Source organism: Cricetulus griseus, chromosome 7 (genome assembly GCF_003668045.3).
Source record: "Cricetulus griseus strain 17A/GY chromosome 7, alternate assembly CriGri-PICRH-1.0, whole genome shotgun sequence".
Taxonomy (NCBI): Eukaryota; Metazoa; Chordata; class Mammalia; order Rodentia; family Cricetidae; genus Cricetulus; species Cricetulus griseus.
This window is the reverse complement of record NC_048600.1, coordinates 63,830,217-63,846,614: the sequence shown is the minus strand read 5'-3', so window position 1 is coordinate 63,846,614 and position 16,398 is coordinate 63,830,217. Positions and strand designations below refer to the sequence as shown.

Sequence of the window (16,398 nt, the reverse complement as noted above, 5' to 3'; positions counted from 1 at the left end):
AATGCATTTCTTTGTTATAATATTGGCTAGTGTCCTGAGCTAATAAATATAAAATATGGAATCTTAGGTAGCAGCTATCTGGATAAGATTTGTAGCAAAATAGGGCATATTCAAATAATGAATTTCTGTTTAGTATCTGGGCAACCTGAAAATAATTATCTAGTATTTGGTCTCTTGGTAAGTATAGCTAATAAGAAGGAGGAATTTGTGTATATTCCACACTGAGATAATTAAATGTAATGGCACAGAATGTTCTATAAGCACAGGCCTTTAGTTATATTAAGAGTTCTAGAAACAAGAACAGTTCTAGATTAGCTAATTCTGTAAAGCACACTATTTGACCTTTTTCCTAAAAATAGGTAATTAAGAGTAATGTAGAATTTTGGGGAGGATCAGTCAGACAAAGCAGTGGTGTAATTAAGCTCATGTTTGATTTCCTCTTCTCCAGTTTCTTCTTTTTCATGAACGTTATCATCTTCCCAGCCCCAAGCATCATTTCTGAGTTGCACTGTGCAGCTGAGGAAACAGCAATGGCCCCCAACCCCAACTTACAGAATGCCTCCCCAATACTTGTTTACATGAGACCTTAAGTAGAAAAGCAACATTCATATCTGACCTCTGCATGCTTCATGATATAGCACTAATCATTATTTCCTTATATTCTCCAGATATCATAGAAGAGCATCCACTTCAGTAGACTTTAAAAAGAGGTCCTGTGATGTGAAGGGACATAGGCAGGATAAAAGGGATTAGAAGCATAGACATTGCTACAAGTCTTTGTCATGGGGTAGTCTGCATGGCACCATGCTAGAAATCTGGAAGGTGCTGCCACCAGAACAATGTTTCCCTGTCCCCAGGCTAACCTAGAAACTGTCTCCACTTTGAACAATAGGAGACAATATCCATTTCCTGAGCACCATGGTACAAACTAGTTCTTACTTCTAGTATATGGATTATGGACACTGAACCACAAAACATTTCAAAAGATGCCCCCACTTCCAACTTCAACACAAGGAAGCACCAAACCCACAGGGTCTGTTGAAGCTTATTTTGTACTAACCAATTGCTTTGCAAGGACAGGATGAGTCTATAACCCAAGAGCTGGTAAACCAAATTGTACTGGTTGTCCTTTGGTCTTCTATCCTGAGTCTGTGCCTCTCCTTAACACCTTCCACAGAGCCCCCTTCACATCCTTGTTCCTCAGGGTATAAATGAGAGGGTTGAGCATGGGAGTGATGATAGTATAAAAAAGGGCCACAAACTTCCCCTTGCTCTCAGAATAGCTGCCCTTGGGTTGTAAGTATGTGTAGATGGCTGCACCATAAAACATAGACACTACCACAAGGTGGGACCCACAAGTCCCCAGAGCCTTTTTGCATCCTGCCATTGACTTGGTCTTCAGCACTGCATGAGCAATGTTTGCATAGGAGCCCAGGATTAGTGTTACAGGAAAGATCAAGATTACAACTCGGGCCACAAACATTTTGGCTTCTGTTCCTTCTGTGTCCTCACAGGCCAACTTCAAGAGAATAGGCATCTCACAGAAGAAGTGGTTCAGCTGGTGTCCACAGAGGGGCATAGCCATCATCAGGCCTGTCTGAATAAGAGAGTTCATGAAGCCTCCTACCCAGGAAGTAATAGCTAGTGAGAGGCAGAGAAGGGGATGCATGATGGCGGTGTAGTGCAGGGGACGACACACAGCCGCATAGCGGTCAAAGGCCATCACCACCAGAAGCACACTCTCTGTGGAGGCCAGGGCAAGGAAAAGGAAGAGCTGGGCCACACACCCTCCGTAGCTGATGGTTCTGTCATATCCCTGGAGGTTGATCAGAAGCTGGGGCACAATGCTGGTGGTGTAACAGAGGTCCAGGAAGGAGAGATGGCAGAGGAAGAAGTACATTGGTGTCTGAAGTCGAGCATCCAGTTGTGAAAGAATAATGATGGTAGAGTTGCCAAAGAGAGTTAGGGAGTAGAAAATGGAAATGAAGACAGAAAGAATGAGTTCTAGTTGAGGAAAATCAGAGAAGCCCACCAAGACGAAACTGTGTCTAAAACTGGTGTTGAAACTTCCCATAGCCTTTCATGTGCCCAAATAACACCAGGCAACTCAATATCTGCTACGAAGAACATGGATTAGAACATTGTTCCAGACAATCCTTAAACACTCCAAAATAAAGCTTTTTCTTCTCTATTTTGCTAGTTCAGTTTCATCCAGTCTCCAGTTCTTACTCGTTTCCTCTTCAGACTGGAAATCATGGGAGCAGGATTATTATCTTTTGTTCAACCTATAACCCTGTTCCATATGTGTCCTGAACTTTAGCTCCCTCAATACCATGGATACATCACTGTCTGATAGCAGAAATGGCATCTTTCCTACCTTCCCACCCTAATGTTAACATCTAACAGGTAATACCAGAGTCTCCTTGAAAAATATAAAGAGTCAAATGCAGTCTCTTTGTCTCCTCTTTAGTCCAGTTGGCAGTGTTTCATGTATATGAAGACCCAGAACTAACCAGGATGAGACCATGCTTTTATCCCTATTGTATCATTTCCTCAGTGACTGTGACCAGCACTATAAACCCAGAAGCCCTGCTTGTCACCAGCTGTTGATTTGTTCTCTGTTAAGTCTGTTGAACTGGAAGGTTAATAAGTCAGCACTGGACCAATGATGCTGGGAAGCCATTTAGACACCATCTTTGATACTGTTATGGAAAAGATGGGGAAATGTGAATGGTACAATAAAGTATTAATTCACATATAGATAACTTAATATATCAAAGCTCTTTCTTAAACACATTCATTAGATTTTTGTGATGATATTAAAGGTGTCATTGTTATATTTTTATGCATACTTACGTGTGTGTAATGTCAAAGTTGGCCTTTGCAAATCCATCATCTTAGAATGGTATGGTTTATTTAGAGTCCTTACCAGGTCCCTGGGGATCAAGTCTACCACTGACTGGCTGAATCACCTGTTCAGACATGTTCATTTCACTCCCTTCTGTGAGTCTCAGTTTAGCTATCATGAAACAGATAAAACACGATTTCAAAAAAGATTGGACAGTATCATATATTCTGCAATCTATTAAGAATATGCTGCATGAAGTTTTTGAAGTATTTTATATATTCTTAAATTATTTTATTTTGTTGACATGTATAAATTATAAATTGCATATATAACTGGGGCCTATGAAATAATTCAGCACATACACAGAGTGTACACTCGCAGAACCTGCCTCCCTTATCCAGTCACAGAACCCAGCCTCCCCCACCACACCCACTTTCCCAAACTCTAGTGACCAGCATTTTGCATTTAGTTTGTCATCTTTACCTTCCACATGAAAAAGACTATGAAGCTCTTGTCTTTCTGGTCCTGTAGACTTTGTGTTTCTACATCACTAATCTTGGCCATGCAACAGGGTGTGATTCGTTAACTTATGTAGTCCCATTTACAAACACAGTGCCTAAAGAATGAACAGAAGTCAACAAGTATTGTTAAATGAATTAATTAATGAATTCTCCTCCATTAGAAAACATACATGTCATAGAAATGTTTATTTCCAGTATGACACAAAGGGAATAAACACATTGTTTCTAACTTGGTGGAATAAGATTTTACTGTTTTAACCATTCCTGTTCATATTTTATCAACAATGCTGTACATAATTATAGCTACGCTTGATATTGATATGTTTATAAATGAATCAAAGCTTAAAAACCCAATAAAGTGATGATTTGACTTAAGATAATATTAAACAGTAAAAATTGAACCTAGGCCAGGTGTTGGCGCACGCCTTTAATCACAGCACTCGGGAGGCAGAGGCAGGCGGATCTTTGTGAGTTTGAGGCCAGCCTGGTCTCCAGAGTGAGTGACAGGATAGGCTCCAAAGCTACACAGAGAAACCCTGTCTCGGAAAAAAAAATTGAACCTATCTTCAAATCTTGAAGTATAAGACTCAACTTGAAAACCTGAAGTTCATGTATTAGAAAACTAGATGGCCTGGGAATGTATCCACCAGAGACTCAACACAAGCCAGCAGTGCCCACTGACTGCTGAATCTTAGCAAATGCAAGCTCAAACTAGACAAAAGTCTAATCAGTACCTCCTTTTGCACGTATAGGAAAACCTGGAACTCATTTCCTCAGCCGCTTGTGTCATCTGTTCCTTGATTCTCTGGCAGAGAATCTCAAACCACTGCTTAAGTGATGACAACCTCTCTCCACTTGTCATCATCTGTAGCCTTTTGTTCCTATGTGGCTATGAGTTCCCTACTTATCTTGATGTAACTATTATTCTTTGGCCCATTGTTTCAATCATTTTCTTATTAATATCCTTGGACCTATCAAAGTATGATCTACCCATTTCTGTATGAATGGAATTTTTATATTTTCCATCACTAAAATCAGGCTAATAAATTCTGAAGAAAAAAATAATTCAAGTGCCTGAAGCAACACTACTAAAAATTCATATTCTTGCTAATGTATGTCTTACCTCTCCTTATCTGGCTAGTTGTCTACAGAAATTATCTATTATCAAGATTGTAGAATTTTTAAAATATATTTTCTCCCTCCAGTTTCTGTTATCACCCTCTTTTATATCTCATCCTTATATCTCATCTTTATAGCATTTGACATGTCGGGTAACTGTCCTTTTCTGTTCAATCTCTCTGCCCCCCATTCCTGGATGCCTTCTTCCTTCCCTGCATTCCCTATCATGGTCTCCTCTACCTGTACCTTGCTGACCCTCTTCTAATACCATGCTATAAACTATTTCTGGAAAATTCATCCATTGCAGGGTTTGAGTCACACATAAGTATGTTTCCATCCCTATCTATTGTCTGCATTTCAGACTTCCACACTTCATCTAGTTCAATCTTTTTATGTATTCCTGATGTTTTGATAGTGTGGGGTCCGATTGGCCATAAAGGGACTTCCCCTTTTAGGTACAGAAATTCTCACAGATAGCAAAGCACTTTCTTGTAATAAACATCTCATGAAAACCATCAGCTAGAAACATTCCTTCTAGCTCCTTTGCTGGGGTCTAACACAGCAGTTTCTACCCTCTCTAACACAAGAACAGAAAATTAATCATATCATAAAGCATGCTGAAATTGTTTTTATAAATCACAGTATTTGTACACTGCCTCGTAGTCTGTGGCTTTTGTCAGTATTTTTCTCAACTTCCCTTTTTTCTAACAAGCTCTGGAATTTCACTATGAGTACCCACATTCACCATGCCTCTTCCTTTTGAGAACTGTCGAGCCATGAGCTACTGATCAAATTCCAGTTATCTCCTTAACCGGAGATATCACTTTACATTGACTGATAACAAAGCCTTTGTGTTAGTTGACATCTCCTTGTCCATTGTTTTCACTTGGAAGCCCTCTGGACATCAGCATATTCAACATGCAACTCGTCCTTGCCCCTTTTCCTTCTTCTTTTCCTATGTTCCTCATCTCAGGGAAGCACAACCCAGCTAGGTGTCACCAGCCTCCACACTGACACTTTCTTTGAGCACACCCTACACACCCCTTCATCTACAATAGCATTTCTCAATAAGAGATGACGTCATCTATTCAGGAAGATTCCCTGATGTTTACAGACACTTCTGTTGTTTGCTGAGGACAGGAGTGGTGCTGTGCCGTTTGCAGTGCACACAGCCCACCGCCACCACCATATATATACACATGAATTATCCCGTCCCCGGTGTCAGTAGTGTGAAGGTAACAGTCTCACTTCTTGGGAGAATTCTTTTCTATGTTTGTGGTGAACTGAAAACTTCTTGATGTATGGCCATACAGGCACTTCACCTTCTCACATATCACTTACCATCCTTGACATTAATTTGTGACCTTTAATTCCATCACGCCAGGGCTTGTGAGGAACAGGACCATGTCTGTCTTGTTCTTAGAATGAAGATGTGAGAACGTCCTTCATGAGAAACAGGTGCTTTATATTATGTTTTTAGATTCTAAAACCAAGTCCAAATGCATAGGCTTGATGGCTTCTATCCACAGTTAAAGTCCTGTGCTATAAGAAAGACCATAACTTCCCTCTGTTCTTCTGCAAAGTCAAAACTTAGACTTCCAAGGGTAAGGCATAATATAAGAACATGCAGGAGAAGGGAAAACAGACTAAATATTGACTGCCTGGAAAGGAACCTGGCTTCTGACTACTTCAAAGCTTCCTGCTCATCCAGAGCCTGAAACTTTAACTTCCATTATATTGTAAAATATTCTAGCATTCTCTCAACAAGTTAGGGTAGCATTATACACAGGTGTGACAACCCAGATTTTCTCCTTTTAAACTATCTTTTCAAAACTTAACATGCTCATAATCCCCTTGACTAAATTAGTTTTATATTTACATTTTTGACACAGTTGAGTTTTGCAACACAAAGACTGTTGACTGTATTGTGTATTGTGTGTAGGACTATTTATGATCTCTGCAAATAATAAAATTCTTGAGAGCAAAAATCACATTTTAAATTTTTTTCCGATTTTTTCATGCCATTGTAATACATCACTGATTTTAACTAAATGGAGCCACATCCGAGCCAGAAATGACTGAGCGTAGAAGCTTTCTAACTCATCCACAATTATCTTCAAGAATCATCCTTAAATAAATCAGTGTTTAGTATCATGGCTTCTTACCTTTTATATCCTTTCAGATGTGTTTCCTCGTGGTGTGTTTTTTTAATACATTTTAAATTAAAATATAATTGCATTACTTTCACCTGTTCTTTTCCTCCTCAAGCCTCTCCCAAATCCCCTTCTCCCAGCTCATATCATGTCTGCCCCATTCTCAAATTGACAGCTTCTTCTCTGAATATTATTGTGATATATACATATATATATATAATATAATTTCTCTGTCTCTTTTTATCTGAATGTACATTTTTTTCTTAGATTGTAAAAGACTCTGCTCACCGTGGACCTTTATTAGGCACCAATGCATTCTCCTACCCATTCTCCACCACAGCCACCTCCTCCATAGACTTAATTGCTGTTTACTCAGCCCGTCCTTGGCAGGCTAAAATCACCCAATATCTCATTCTATCCCACATATTTCTTACGTGAGTTTCAGGATTCCATCACTTTTTTGGCAGGAGCAACCGATATTTTCTAGAATGCAGTCAGCTCATTTGACATCTAAAAGACGAATGAACAAATCCACACTGTGTTTTCACACTGAATCCTCATGTAGAACATTGTCTTTTGTCATGTCTCCATCCTTGTCCGCTCCAAGAAGTCTTCCTTGATGTGTCAACAGCTCTGACTTTGCCTCTAGTCTGTCTCCTAGTTGTAATGTATGTGCTTTATTTTGCCTTGGCATCACAGAAGATAAATTTCGTGAAACACTATTAGGCCACTCTTCACACTTAATGAGAAAACTAAAAGTTCTATAGATGTTTAATGTGTTTCCTAATTTTTATGTAACTGGAAAGTTAGTGAAAAGTATGTTGCCACCCGCTGTGTATACTTGAGTGGGAGGACAGACAAAGAAAGACTCAATTAGTGCTAAAATATCTTCTTGCCTGAGTTCCATGTTTCTACACTCAAGCCAGGGGCACAAAAGAACCTTGCATAACTGCCTAACGCAATGCCTATTATTTTCTGGTTTTGTCTGTGGGTGCTGAAATACCACTCAGTCATTACTCACCCACAACCCAACAGAAGAAAACTTACCTCTTGATCTGTTGGCATTTTGAGATGAGACCCACATGGCAGTGTTATCTAGGAGTCAGGGAAAGCCACTTGCTACTTTGGACCTGACTTCATCTGTACGGCAGAGAGCTTGAGAGAGAGTGACCCTCCTGGAAAGCTTGTGATAATAAGTGCTTTCTCCCATCAGCCATGGAGGTTGCTGAGATTCATAACTCTGCGTGAGGAGCCATCACCTTCACAGCCCTTCCTCATTCAGCCTATGTCAGCTATTGTCCCTAAAACTGAGCCCTTCAATTCTGTCCTGGGGATATTGCCCCCTTTAAAATTTACAAAAGGGAGAGTTGTTTATGAATTAAGTCCCTGGAGGTCTGAAGGCCCTGATGAGGCAATTAAAATCAGCCTATGGGTTCCTCAAGAACTGAATTACAGGCCTTAGTTTTCCCAATTCCCCATATGCTGCTCAAATATAACTGATTATTATTCAGTATCCTCAATATGCAAACCCCAAAGATCAGGACATACTAGGTCCAAATTGCCTCATTTAAATCAATGGAAGCTGAACAACCCCTGCCTGTCCCTTGGGGAGAGAATGCTATGTCTCCACAAAACCACCCCTCTTTTTGGATACACAAACCTCCATATGTAGGCATTCTGATTTTCAATCCTAAGATTTTTAAATTATTTACTGCATTTCTTTCTTTTTATGTGTGTGTGTGTGTGTGTGTGTGTGTGTGTGTGTGTGTGTGTGTGTTGGTCAAAGGACAACTCATAGGAGTAAGTTCTCTTCTTCTACCATGAGGGTCTCAGGAATTGAACTAATATAAACACATTTATCCTCTGCTCCCCATCCTGGGTTCTTCAGAAGAGGACAGACAAGAAAAACTGGAGAATCTAGGGCAACATAGCAAAGTTGGAAGCAAATACTGAAGTTCTTGTCCAACTCACAGAACTTCGATGAATGTGCACAAATGTTGCCGTGCAGCCTACTCTGTCTCAGGGGAAACAACCACCCCCTTGCATAAATTTTAGCTCTTCCTTTATAAACTGTGATAATAAGTGGTTTCTCATATCAGCAGTGGAGGCTGCTGAGATTCATAAATCCAGGTGAGGAGCCATCACATCCAAAGCACTCTCTCACTGTGCCTGTGTCAAAACACCAGGAAGCTGTTATACCACTGTGTCAGCTTTTGTCCCTAAAACTGAGCCCTTTGATTCTGTCCTGGGGGCATTGTCCCTTTCAAAATTCACAAAAGCTTCAATACTCACCTTCATTTTTACCTTCAGTATCACAAGGAAACTCATCTTCACATAAATAGCAGCTTCTTAAATATTGAGGTCATGATGTTTTTAAAAATTCAAATTCATACCTGACAGAGGACTGATTTCCAAAATATACAAAGAACTCAAGAAGCTAGTCTCCAAAACACCAAATAATCCAATTAAAAAGTGGGGTACAGAACTAAATAGACAATTCTCAATAGAGGAATCTAAAATGGCTGAAAGACACATAAGAAAGTATTCAACATCTTTAGCCATCAGGGAAATGCAAATCAAAACAACTCTGAGATACCATCTTACACCTGTCAGAATGGCTAAAATCAAAAACAGCAATGACAGTTTATGCTGGAGAGGATGTGGAGAAAGGGGAACACTCTTCCACTGCTGGTGGGAGTGCCAACTTGTACAGCCACTTTGGAAATCAGCATGGCGACTCCTCAGGAAAATGGGAATCAGTCTACCAAGATCCAGCAATTCCACTCTTAGGCATATACCCAAAAGAAGCACATTCATACAACAAGGACATCTGTTCAACAATGTTCATAGCAGCACTATTTGTAATAGCCAGAAACTGGAAGCAACCTAGATGCCCCTCGACTGAAGAATGGATACAGAAAATGTGGTACATTTACACAATGGAGTACTACTCAGCAGAAAAACAAAACAAAACAAAACAAAACAAAAAAAATGGGATTTTGAAATTTGCAGGAAAATGGATGGAACTAGGAGAAACTATTCTGAGTGAGGTAACCTAATCAGAAAAAGACAAACATGGAATGTACTCACTCATATGTGGATTTAGACATAGAGTAAAGGATTACCAGCCTACAATCCACACCACCGGAGAAGCTAGTAAACAAGGACCCTAAGAGAGACATACATTGTCCCCTGGAGAAGAGGCAAGGGACAAAACCTCCTGAGCAAACTAGGAGCACCGGAGGGGGGGAGCTAGGAGAATGAGAAGGGGAGATGAGGAGGAGTGAGGAGGACATGAGGGAGCAGAAAGGTTGAGTTGGAGGAAGGATAGAAGAAAACAAGGAAGGAGATACCATAATAGAGGGAGACATTTTAGGTTTACAGAGAAATCAGGCAGTAGGTAAAGGTCTGGAATCTACAAAGATGACACCAGTTAACAATCTAAGCAACAGAGGAGAGGCTGCCTTAAATGTCCTCCCCTGATAATGAGATTGATGACTGTCTTATATCTCATCCTATAGCCTTCATCCAGCAGCTGGTGGAAGTAGAAGCAGACACCCACAACTAACCACTGAATTGAACTGGAATCCAGATGCAGAGAAGGAGGAGTGATGAGCAAAGGGGCCCAGACCAGGCTGGTGAAACCCACAGAAACAGCTGACCTGAACAACAGGGAGTTCTTGGTTCCCAGACTGATAGCTGGGATACCAGCATGGGACTGACCCCAGGAACATTGCTTTCAGTGAGGAAACCTCAGAAATCTATGGGACCTCCAGTAATTATCCCTAGCATAGATGTGGACTTTAGGAGCCCATTCCACATAGAGGTACACTCCCTGAGCCAAGACACACTGGGGTGGGCCTAGGCCCTATCCCAAAGGATATGACATACTCTGATGACCCCCTATGGAAGGCCTCACCCTCCTGGGGAGAAGAAAGGATATGTGATAGGTAGGGTTTTAGTTGGGGGTGGGTGGTAGGGAAAGTGGAGAGGGAGAGGAAACTGGGATTGACATGTAAGACAATATTGTTTCTAATTCAAATAAAAAAAAAAAACCTCTGAGAAAGAAATCAACCTCATGGCTGGGTTGTGGTGGCGAATGCCTTTAATTCCAGCACTCAGGAGGCAGAGGCAGGTGGATCTCTGTGAGACCAGCTTGGGTGTCAGATCCTCTGGAACAGGAGTTACAGACAGTTGTGAGCTGCCATGTGGGTGCTGGGAATTGAACCTGGGTCCTCTGGAAGAGCAGCCAGTGCTCTTAACTACTGAACCAGCCCCAAGCTTAAGTTTTAACTGTAGTTTAAAAGTTAAAATTTAACAAGAAGAAATAATGACTGATCAGCTATTTTTAATATAATATACTTTTTGTACTTTGCCCTTTTCTTGTTTGCATTTTATATTTAATTTTGTCATTTTTAGTATTTTTATCTTTTGTTGCCTACTTTAATCTAATATACACACATATATAATGACACATATCATAATGATTTTGCTTTTGTTTGTTAATGTCCCATGTATGTTTTAGGATTGTTCTGTATGTTTCTCCACAAAGTCAATGGGTACTCGTTACTATGCTTCTCATGCAGAATTCCTGTATTTCCCTCTCATCATGACCTCTTCCTTTTTTATCTTTCTCCTCCTCCTTGTAATTTACAACTATAACTTCCCATACCTTCAATAATCTCTAAAGTCTATGGATATTAGCAGTCTCCTAACTTTCCCCTACCGGTTAATTTCCCACCTTGATATTTTTCTAATGAATCTAATGCTGGTTTGTATCCTTGCCTAGCCGACTTCCCTTCTACTCCTAATCTTACTATACTCCATGTTATCCTTGTTAGTTTAGCCTCCATAGTTTCTGAGGTTAACTGAACCATGGTTGATAGTTGGCTAGCATTGGCATTTGCCTACTGAGCATATCCAGCTGCTGGATATGTTATGAGGTAAGTTATAAGAGAGATAAAACTAACACCATGGTGCCAAAGGGGGTTGGCTATTACATAGCTGTTTTCTTGAAACACTACACAAAGCCTTAGTTCAGTTCCTAGTTGGTTCTTAGTTTGGTTCATGCCATGTTTTGAAGACAAAGCTTGTGTCACCTAGGTAAGAAACAAAAGCATGGCAGCAACAGTGCTGGGATGAAGTATGTCGCAACTGTTCAACAAAAAATGAAGGTGGGTTGACAAAGGTGTACCTCCAAGGCCAATTCTAAAACCTACTCTAGCATCTATATAAATAAATTTAAAAAAAATAAGGTTCAGTAGGTGGGTACAGAATCCTATGTACCCACAGACAGACTGACAACATAAGCAAGATTTGTAAAATCAAATTCATTCTTTCTAGAGCTGGTACATTTACATACATTGGTGTGCAACCCAGCCCTAAATAGGCTGTCTCCAACAAAGCCCTCCCCTCAGGACTCAGGAAACTCTGAAGAAGAGGAGGCCGAAAGAGTGTAAGAGCCAGAGGCAATGGAGAACACCAAGGAAACAAGGCCCTCTATAGCAGCAACATGATCACACACATATGAACTCTCAGAGACTGAGGCGGCATGCACAGGGCCAGCATTAGTCTGTACCAACTGGGGTCTAGATCTGAAAGGAGAAATGAGCACATGCCCCATCTCTAACCCAGAATCCATCTCCAGTTGATAACCACTTGCAAATGAAAATTTAGTTTCCTCCAAGGAAGTCTCACTGGGGAAAAAACTGCTTTTAAGGGTAGGCTGCATGCCCAGAAGTAGATAGCTAACAGAAAACAAATTCAGTGGCATCTTTGGAGGTTCTTTGTCTCATAATGTCATATCAGGACACTTCATATTTTTAACTTCACTTTATTCTATTTTATATATACATATCATATATGTATATATTTCTTCTCTTTGATGCACAGGTCCTGTGTGTGTGTGTGTGTGTGTGTGTGTGTGTGTGTGTGTGTGTGTGTGTGTGTGTGTGTAGGCTTCCAGTTTAGTGTTTTTATGGGATTCCTGAGTGTGTGTAGGAGTAGGTATCCATTTTGAAGGGAATGTATACGAATGGGAAGGGAGGTGGGAAGAAGCTGAGAGGAGCAGAGGGAGAAGAGACGATGATCAGAATATATTAAGTTTGAAGAAAAAAATCTGTTTTCAATAAAACAAAAACTATGAGCAAGACCCACAAAAGTAATGAAAGTGTCATAGAGTTTTCTCATATAGAGAATGGTTTTGTAACTGCCTCCTGGGATTGGAGAGCAGCAATCACTGTTACTTCCATTTACAATCAATGAATCTTCCATACATAATGCCACCCATGCAGAAACTAACAAATAGTGACTCAGTGTCTCCTGAACTGAGTAAAGCAATATTGTTTTGTTTGGGACCGTACACTAATCCATCAGGAACAGAGTGAAAAACTGTGTTGACTACAGATTGCTTGCTAGGATTTGAACAGTTGACAATCCCAGCTCCAGCACAACCCATAAACCCATGACCCTCTTTCTCTGCTAAAATTTTGTTGCCTTGTTTCTAATTTAAATAAAAAATTTTGGTGCTTACCATGTTTTATACCATCTTATTTGTATCTGGGGTACATACTTGTGAGCTTGATGACAAACACAGTGAAGAGCATTAGTACAATAGAAAGTGCTGCAATGCAATAGTCTTTTGAAATGTCTAATGGGTACAAAAGTGCTTGTATTCTGGAAATCTCTCAGGTCACCTGAAGGAAACTGACTCAATGCATTTTGAGGAATATCCTTTCACAGGTAAATGGGAGCTGGACACTGGCCGGGAAGCTGACTGATCCTAATGTACAGTTTAGTACTGTGAGATACATACTCACCTGTGCGTAATTGCTACTGAATAACAGGTATATTTCCTTTGTCTTTTCCAAGAAAAAATACTGTACTATCTTTCATTATTTTCATATTTGGATTGAAAACAAGTAAAAAGAACGTTGATCACAAGGTTCTGATGGCTTCTTGGTTAGGGGTGGGGCTTGGTGTCTACCTCCCCTCGTCAGTGCTGGGACTTTGGCTGGTTTGAACCTGTGCAGGTCATATGTATGCTTTCACAGTCTCTGAGTTCATATGTGTATCAGTCCAAAGTCCCACCCTTAACCAAGAAGCCATTTGCAATGGATGTCCCCCTGAGAAAGGGGAAATCAGTTTTCTCCAATGGAGTGTCACTTGGTCTATCAACCACACTCCAGGCCAGGGCCCATGACCAGGGGTAATTTGCCAATATAAAACAGACTCCATGGGATGTTTGGGGTGGGGGTGCAAATACTTTTTGTTTTATTTCAGTATTTTTGCCATTGTTTAGATTGGTTGATTGATTTGATTTGGGCATTTTGTTTTCTCAGAGTGACAAAAATCATGAAGGTAGGTGAGCAGTGGGGTGGGGAGGAGTTGGGAGGAGTTGGGAAAGCGGAAAGAATATGATTAAAACACATTGTATGAAAACTTTAAATGCTCATAGATTGGGCTGGAGAGATGGTTCGGCCATAAAAGTATAGCCTCACAACCAAGAAATGCTCATAGATCATAATCATTAATGAGTACATGAAATCAAACTTATCTTCCTGTATTGTACCCTCACCTTTTCCTTGCTCATGATGAGCAAGCCTCACAATAAAAAGTCCTACCAGTGTAGGACTCAGTATTTGGGAGGCAGGGGCAGAAGGAGCTCTGTGAATCTGGGGCCCCACATACATAGAAGACTTTGTCTGAGAGAGAGAGAGAGAGAGAGAGAGAGAGAGAGAGAGAGAGAGAGAGAGAGAGAGAGAGAGAGAGCTGCCAATCCTTTAGGTTGTTTTTTGTTTGGGGGTTTTATTGCAGGGGTTGTTTTTTGTTTGAGGTTTTTTGTTTTTTGACTTTTTTTTGTTTTTTTGAGACAGGCTTGCTTTGGAGCCTGTCCTGGAACTCACTCTGTAGACCAGGCTGGTTTCAAACTCACAGAGATCCTCCTGTCTCTGTCTGTAACTACAGTTCCAGGGGATCCAGCACTCTCACACAGACATGAATGCAGACAAAACACTTCAGATTCTTAAGTACAGGCTCATGTTCTAAGTTGTGTGTGATCAAGAAATTAGTAAGTAGGGCAAGCCATGATTAAAATGAGATACCTTCTGTTCTGAGCGTGGAAATCTTTCCCACTCACTCCTAAAAATATCTACGAATACAGATAAAGTAGAAGAAATGAGCAGTAAGCAAAAGTATCCCCTGAGATACTTCCCTTATTAATTGCTGTATAGGATTTCATGGCATCAAAATTTTGGAGTTTAACCATTGTGTTCTGAGAAAGAAGTCCCTGGATCACTTCTTACATTGTTCCTTTTCAGACAACGTGACGGGGAACAAGTCTGCACACAGTTCCAGTGCTTATATGAAAGAGTTCTAGTTTTTCACAGAGTCAAATCATGGGACAGAGGAGATGGAGATTCAATATCAAAAGATCTGTCGAATTGATGGAGCTTGTTTTGTTCTTATTCTTCAAAGCAATAAGGATGAGGCTCATAAACTAGCCATTTAATGTTTGCTATTGAAAGAATTATGGAAACTTACCTCATTATTTTAATTTGTTTTTCCTTGATTGTAAACAATGTTGACCATCTTTGCCTTTTAAAAAAACACCAGCTCTTTAATAGTTTTGTACAGTGTGCTTTAATCATATTTACTGACCCCGCCTCTTCCCAGACCCACACTCCTTCCCTACTTTTCTGTCTTTTTTAACCCCCCCTCCCCCTATCTAACAATTGCCAATGACTCCACTGCTAGGAGTGTGATTGTATACTCATCTTCCCTCTCCATGCTGGTAGCTGATCTGGCTTGGGCTTGTACAAGTGTTATGCCTGCTATCACAACTGCAGTGTCCAGGAGACACTGTTGCCTTGAAGTCATCCTCCACCTCTGGTCCTTACACTCTTTTTGGCCCCTTTTCCACAACAATCCCTGAGCATTTCGAGGAGGGGTATAGTACATGTGCTTCATTTGGGGCTGAAAATTCTTCAGTCTTTTGCTCTCTACACCTTGGCCAGTTGTGAGTCTCTGCCTTAGTCTCCATCAACTGAAAGGAAGAGTGTTGTTTGTCGCTCATTCAATTTTTATTCTGGAATTGTCTATTCATATACTTTTCTGTTTTACGAGGGTGTGCTTTCCTGAAAGGTGGGTTTGATGGGTTTCATATTCTGTATATTAACCTTCTGTGGGCTGTGTACCCTGCAAATACCTCCTGATCTTTATCTTGATGTTCACTTTATGAAGTGTGTTGTACAGCATGGGGCAGTGGGGAGGGAGTGCATACATGTATGTGCACATGGCCATTTAATATCTCTGCTTTCCTTTATTCTACGTCTTCTCTAAAATTTATCCTCAAAATTAGAACATAAAATTTCTTTGTTCTGAAGATTTTAGTCTCTTGATTTTTACAACAAGACCATGAGTTAACTTGGTAGATAATGCCATTGTTATGCTGTGTTTATTGGATGCCCAGCCTTCCCCAATGATGTGGCCTTTATTATATACCAAAGTTTTATAGATGTATGTTTCTGTTTATAGTGATCTCCTTTGTCCTGTTATTCCATCTTCTATTCCTGTGTCAACAGCCTTTGTGTTCGTTACCACAGATCTGCAACATCTTGAAATGTAGCTGTATTCTCCAAACATTTTTTATTTTTCAAAGATTTCCTTTCTCTTTTTGGTTCCTGATTTCTGTATGAGAATATAAGAGGCCAGTAAGTCCCCTTCCCCAAAAAACTGAGGAAACCTTTTAGGTTTTGTT

At 40.3% G+C, this 16,398-nt stretch overlaps 1 protein-coding gene across 1 annotated transcript; it reads right to left on the bottom strand.

Moving 5' to 3' along the window:
- Nucleotides 1–1,138: 1,138 nt before the first annotated feature.
- Nucleotides 1,139–2,074, bottom strand: LOC100765345 (olfactory receptor 10). Its single transcript, XM_027426233.1, has one exon. The coding sequence runs from the start codon at nucleotides 2,072–2,074 to the stop codon at nucleotides 1,139–1,141; it is 936 nt and encodes a 311-aa protein (XP_027282034.1).
- Between the last annotated feature and the right edge of the window lie 14,324 nt (nucleotides 2,075–16,398).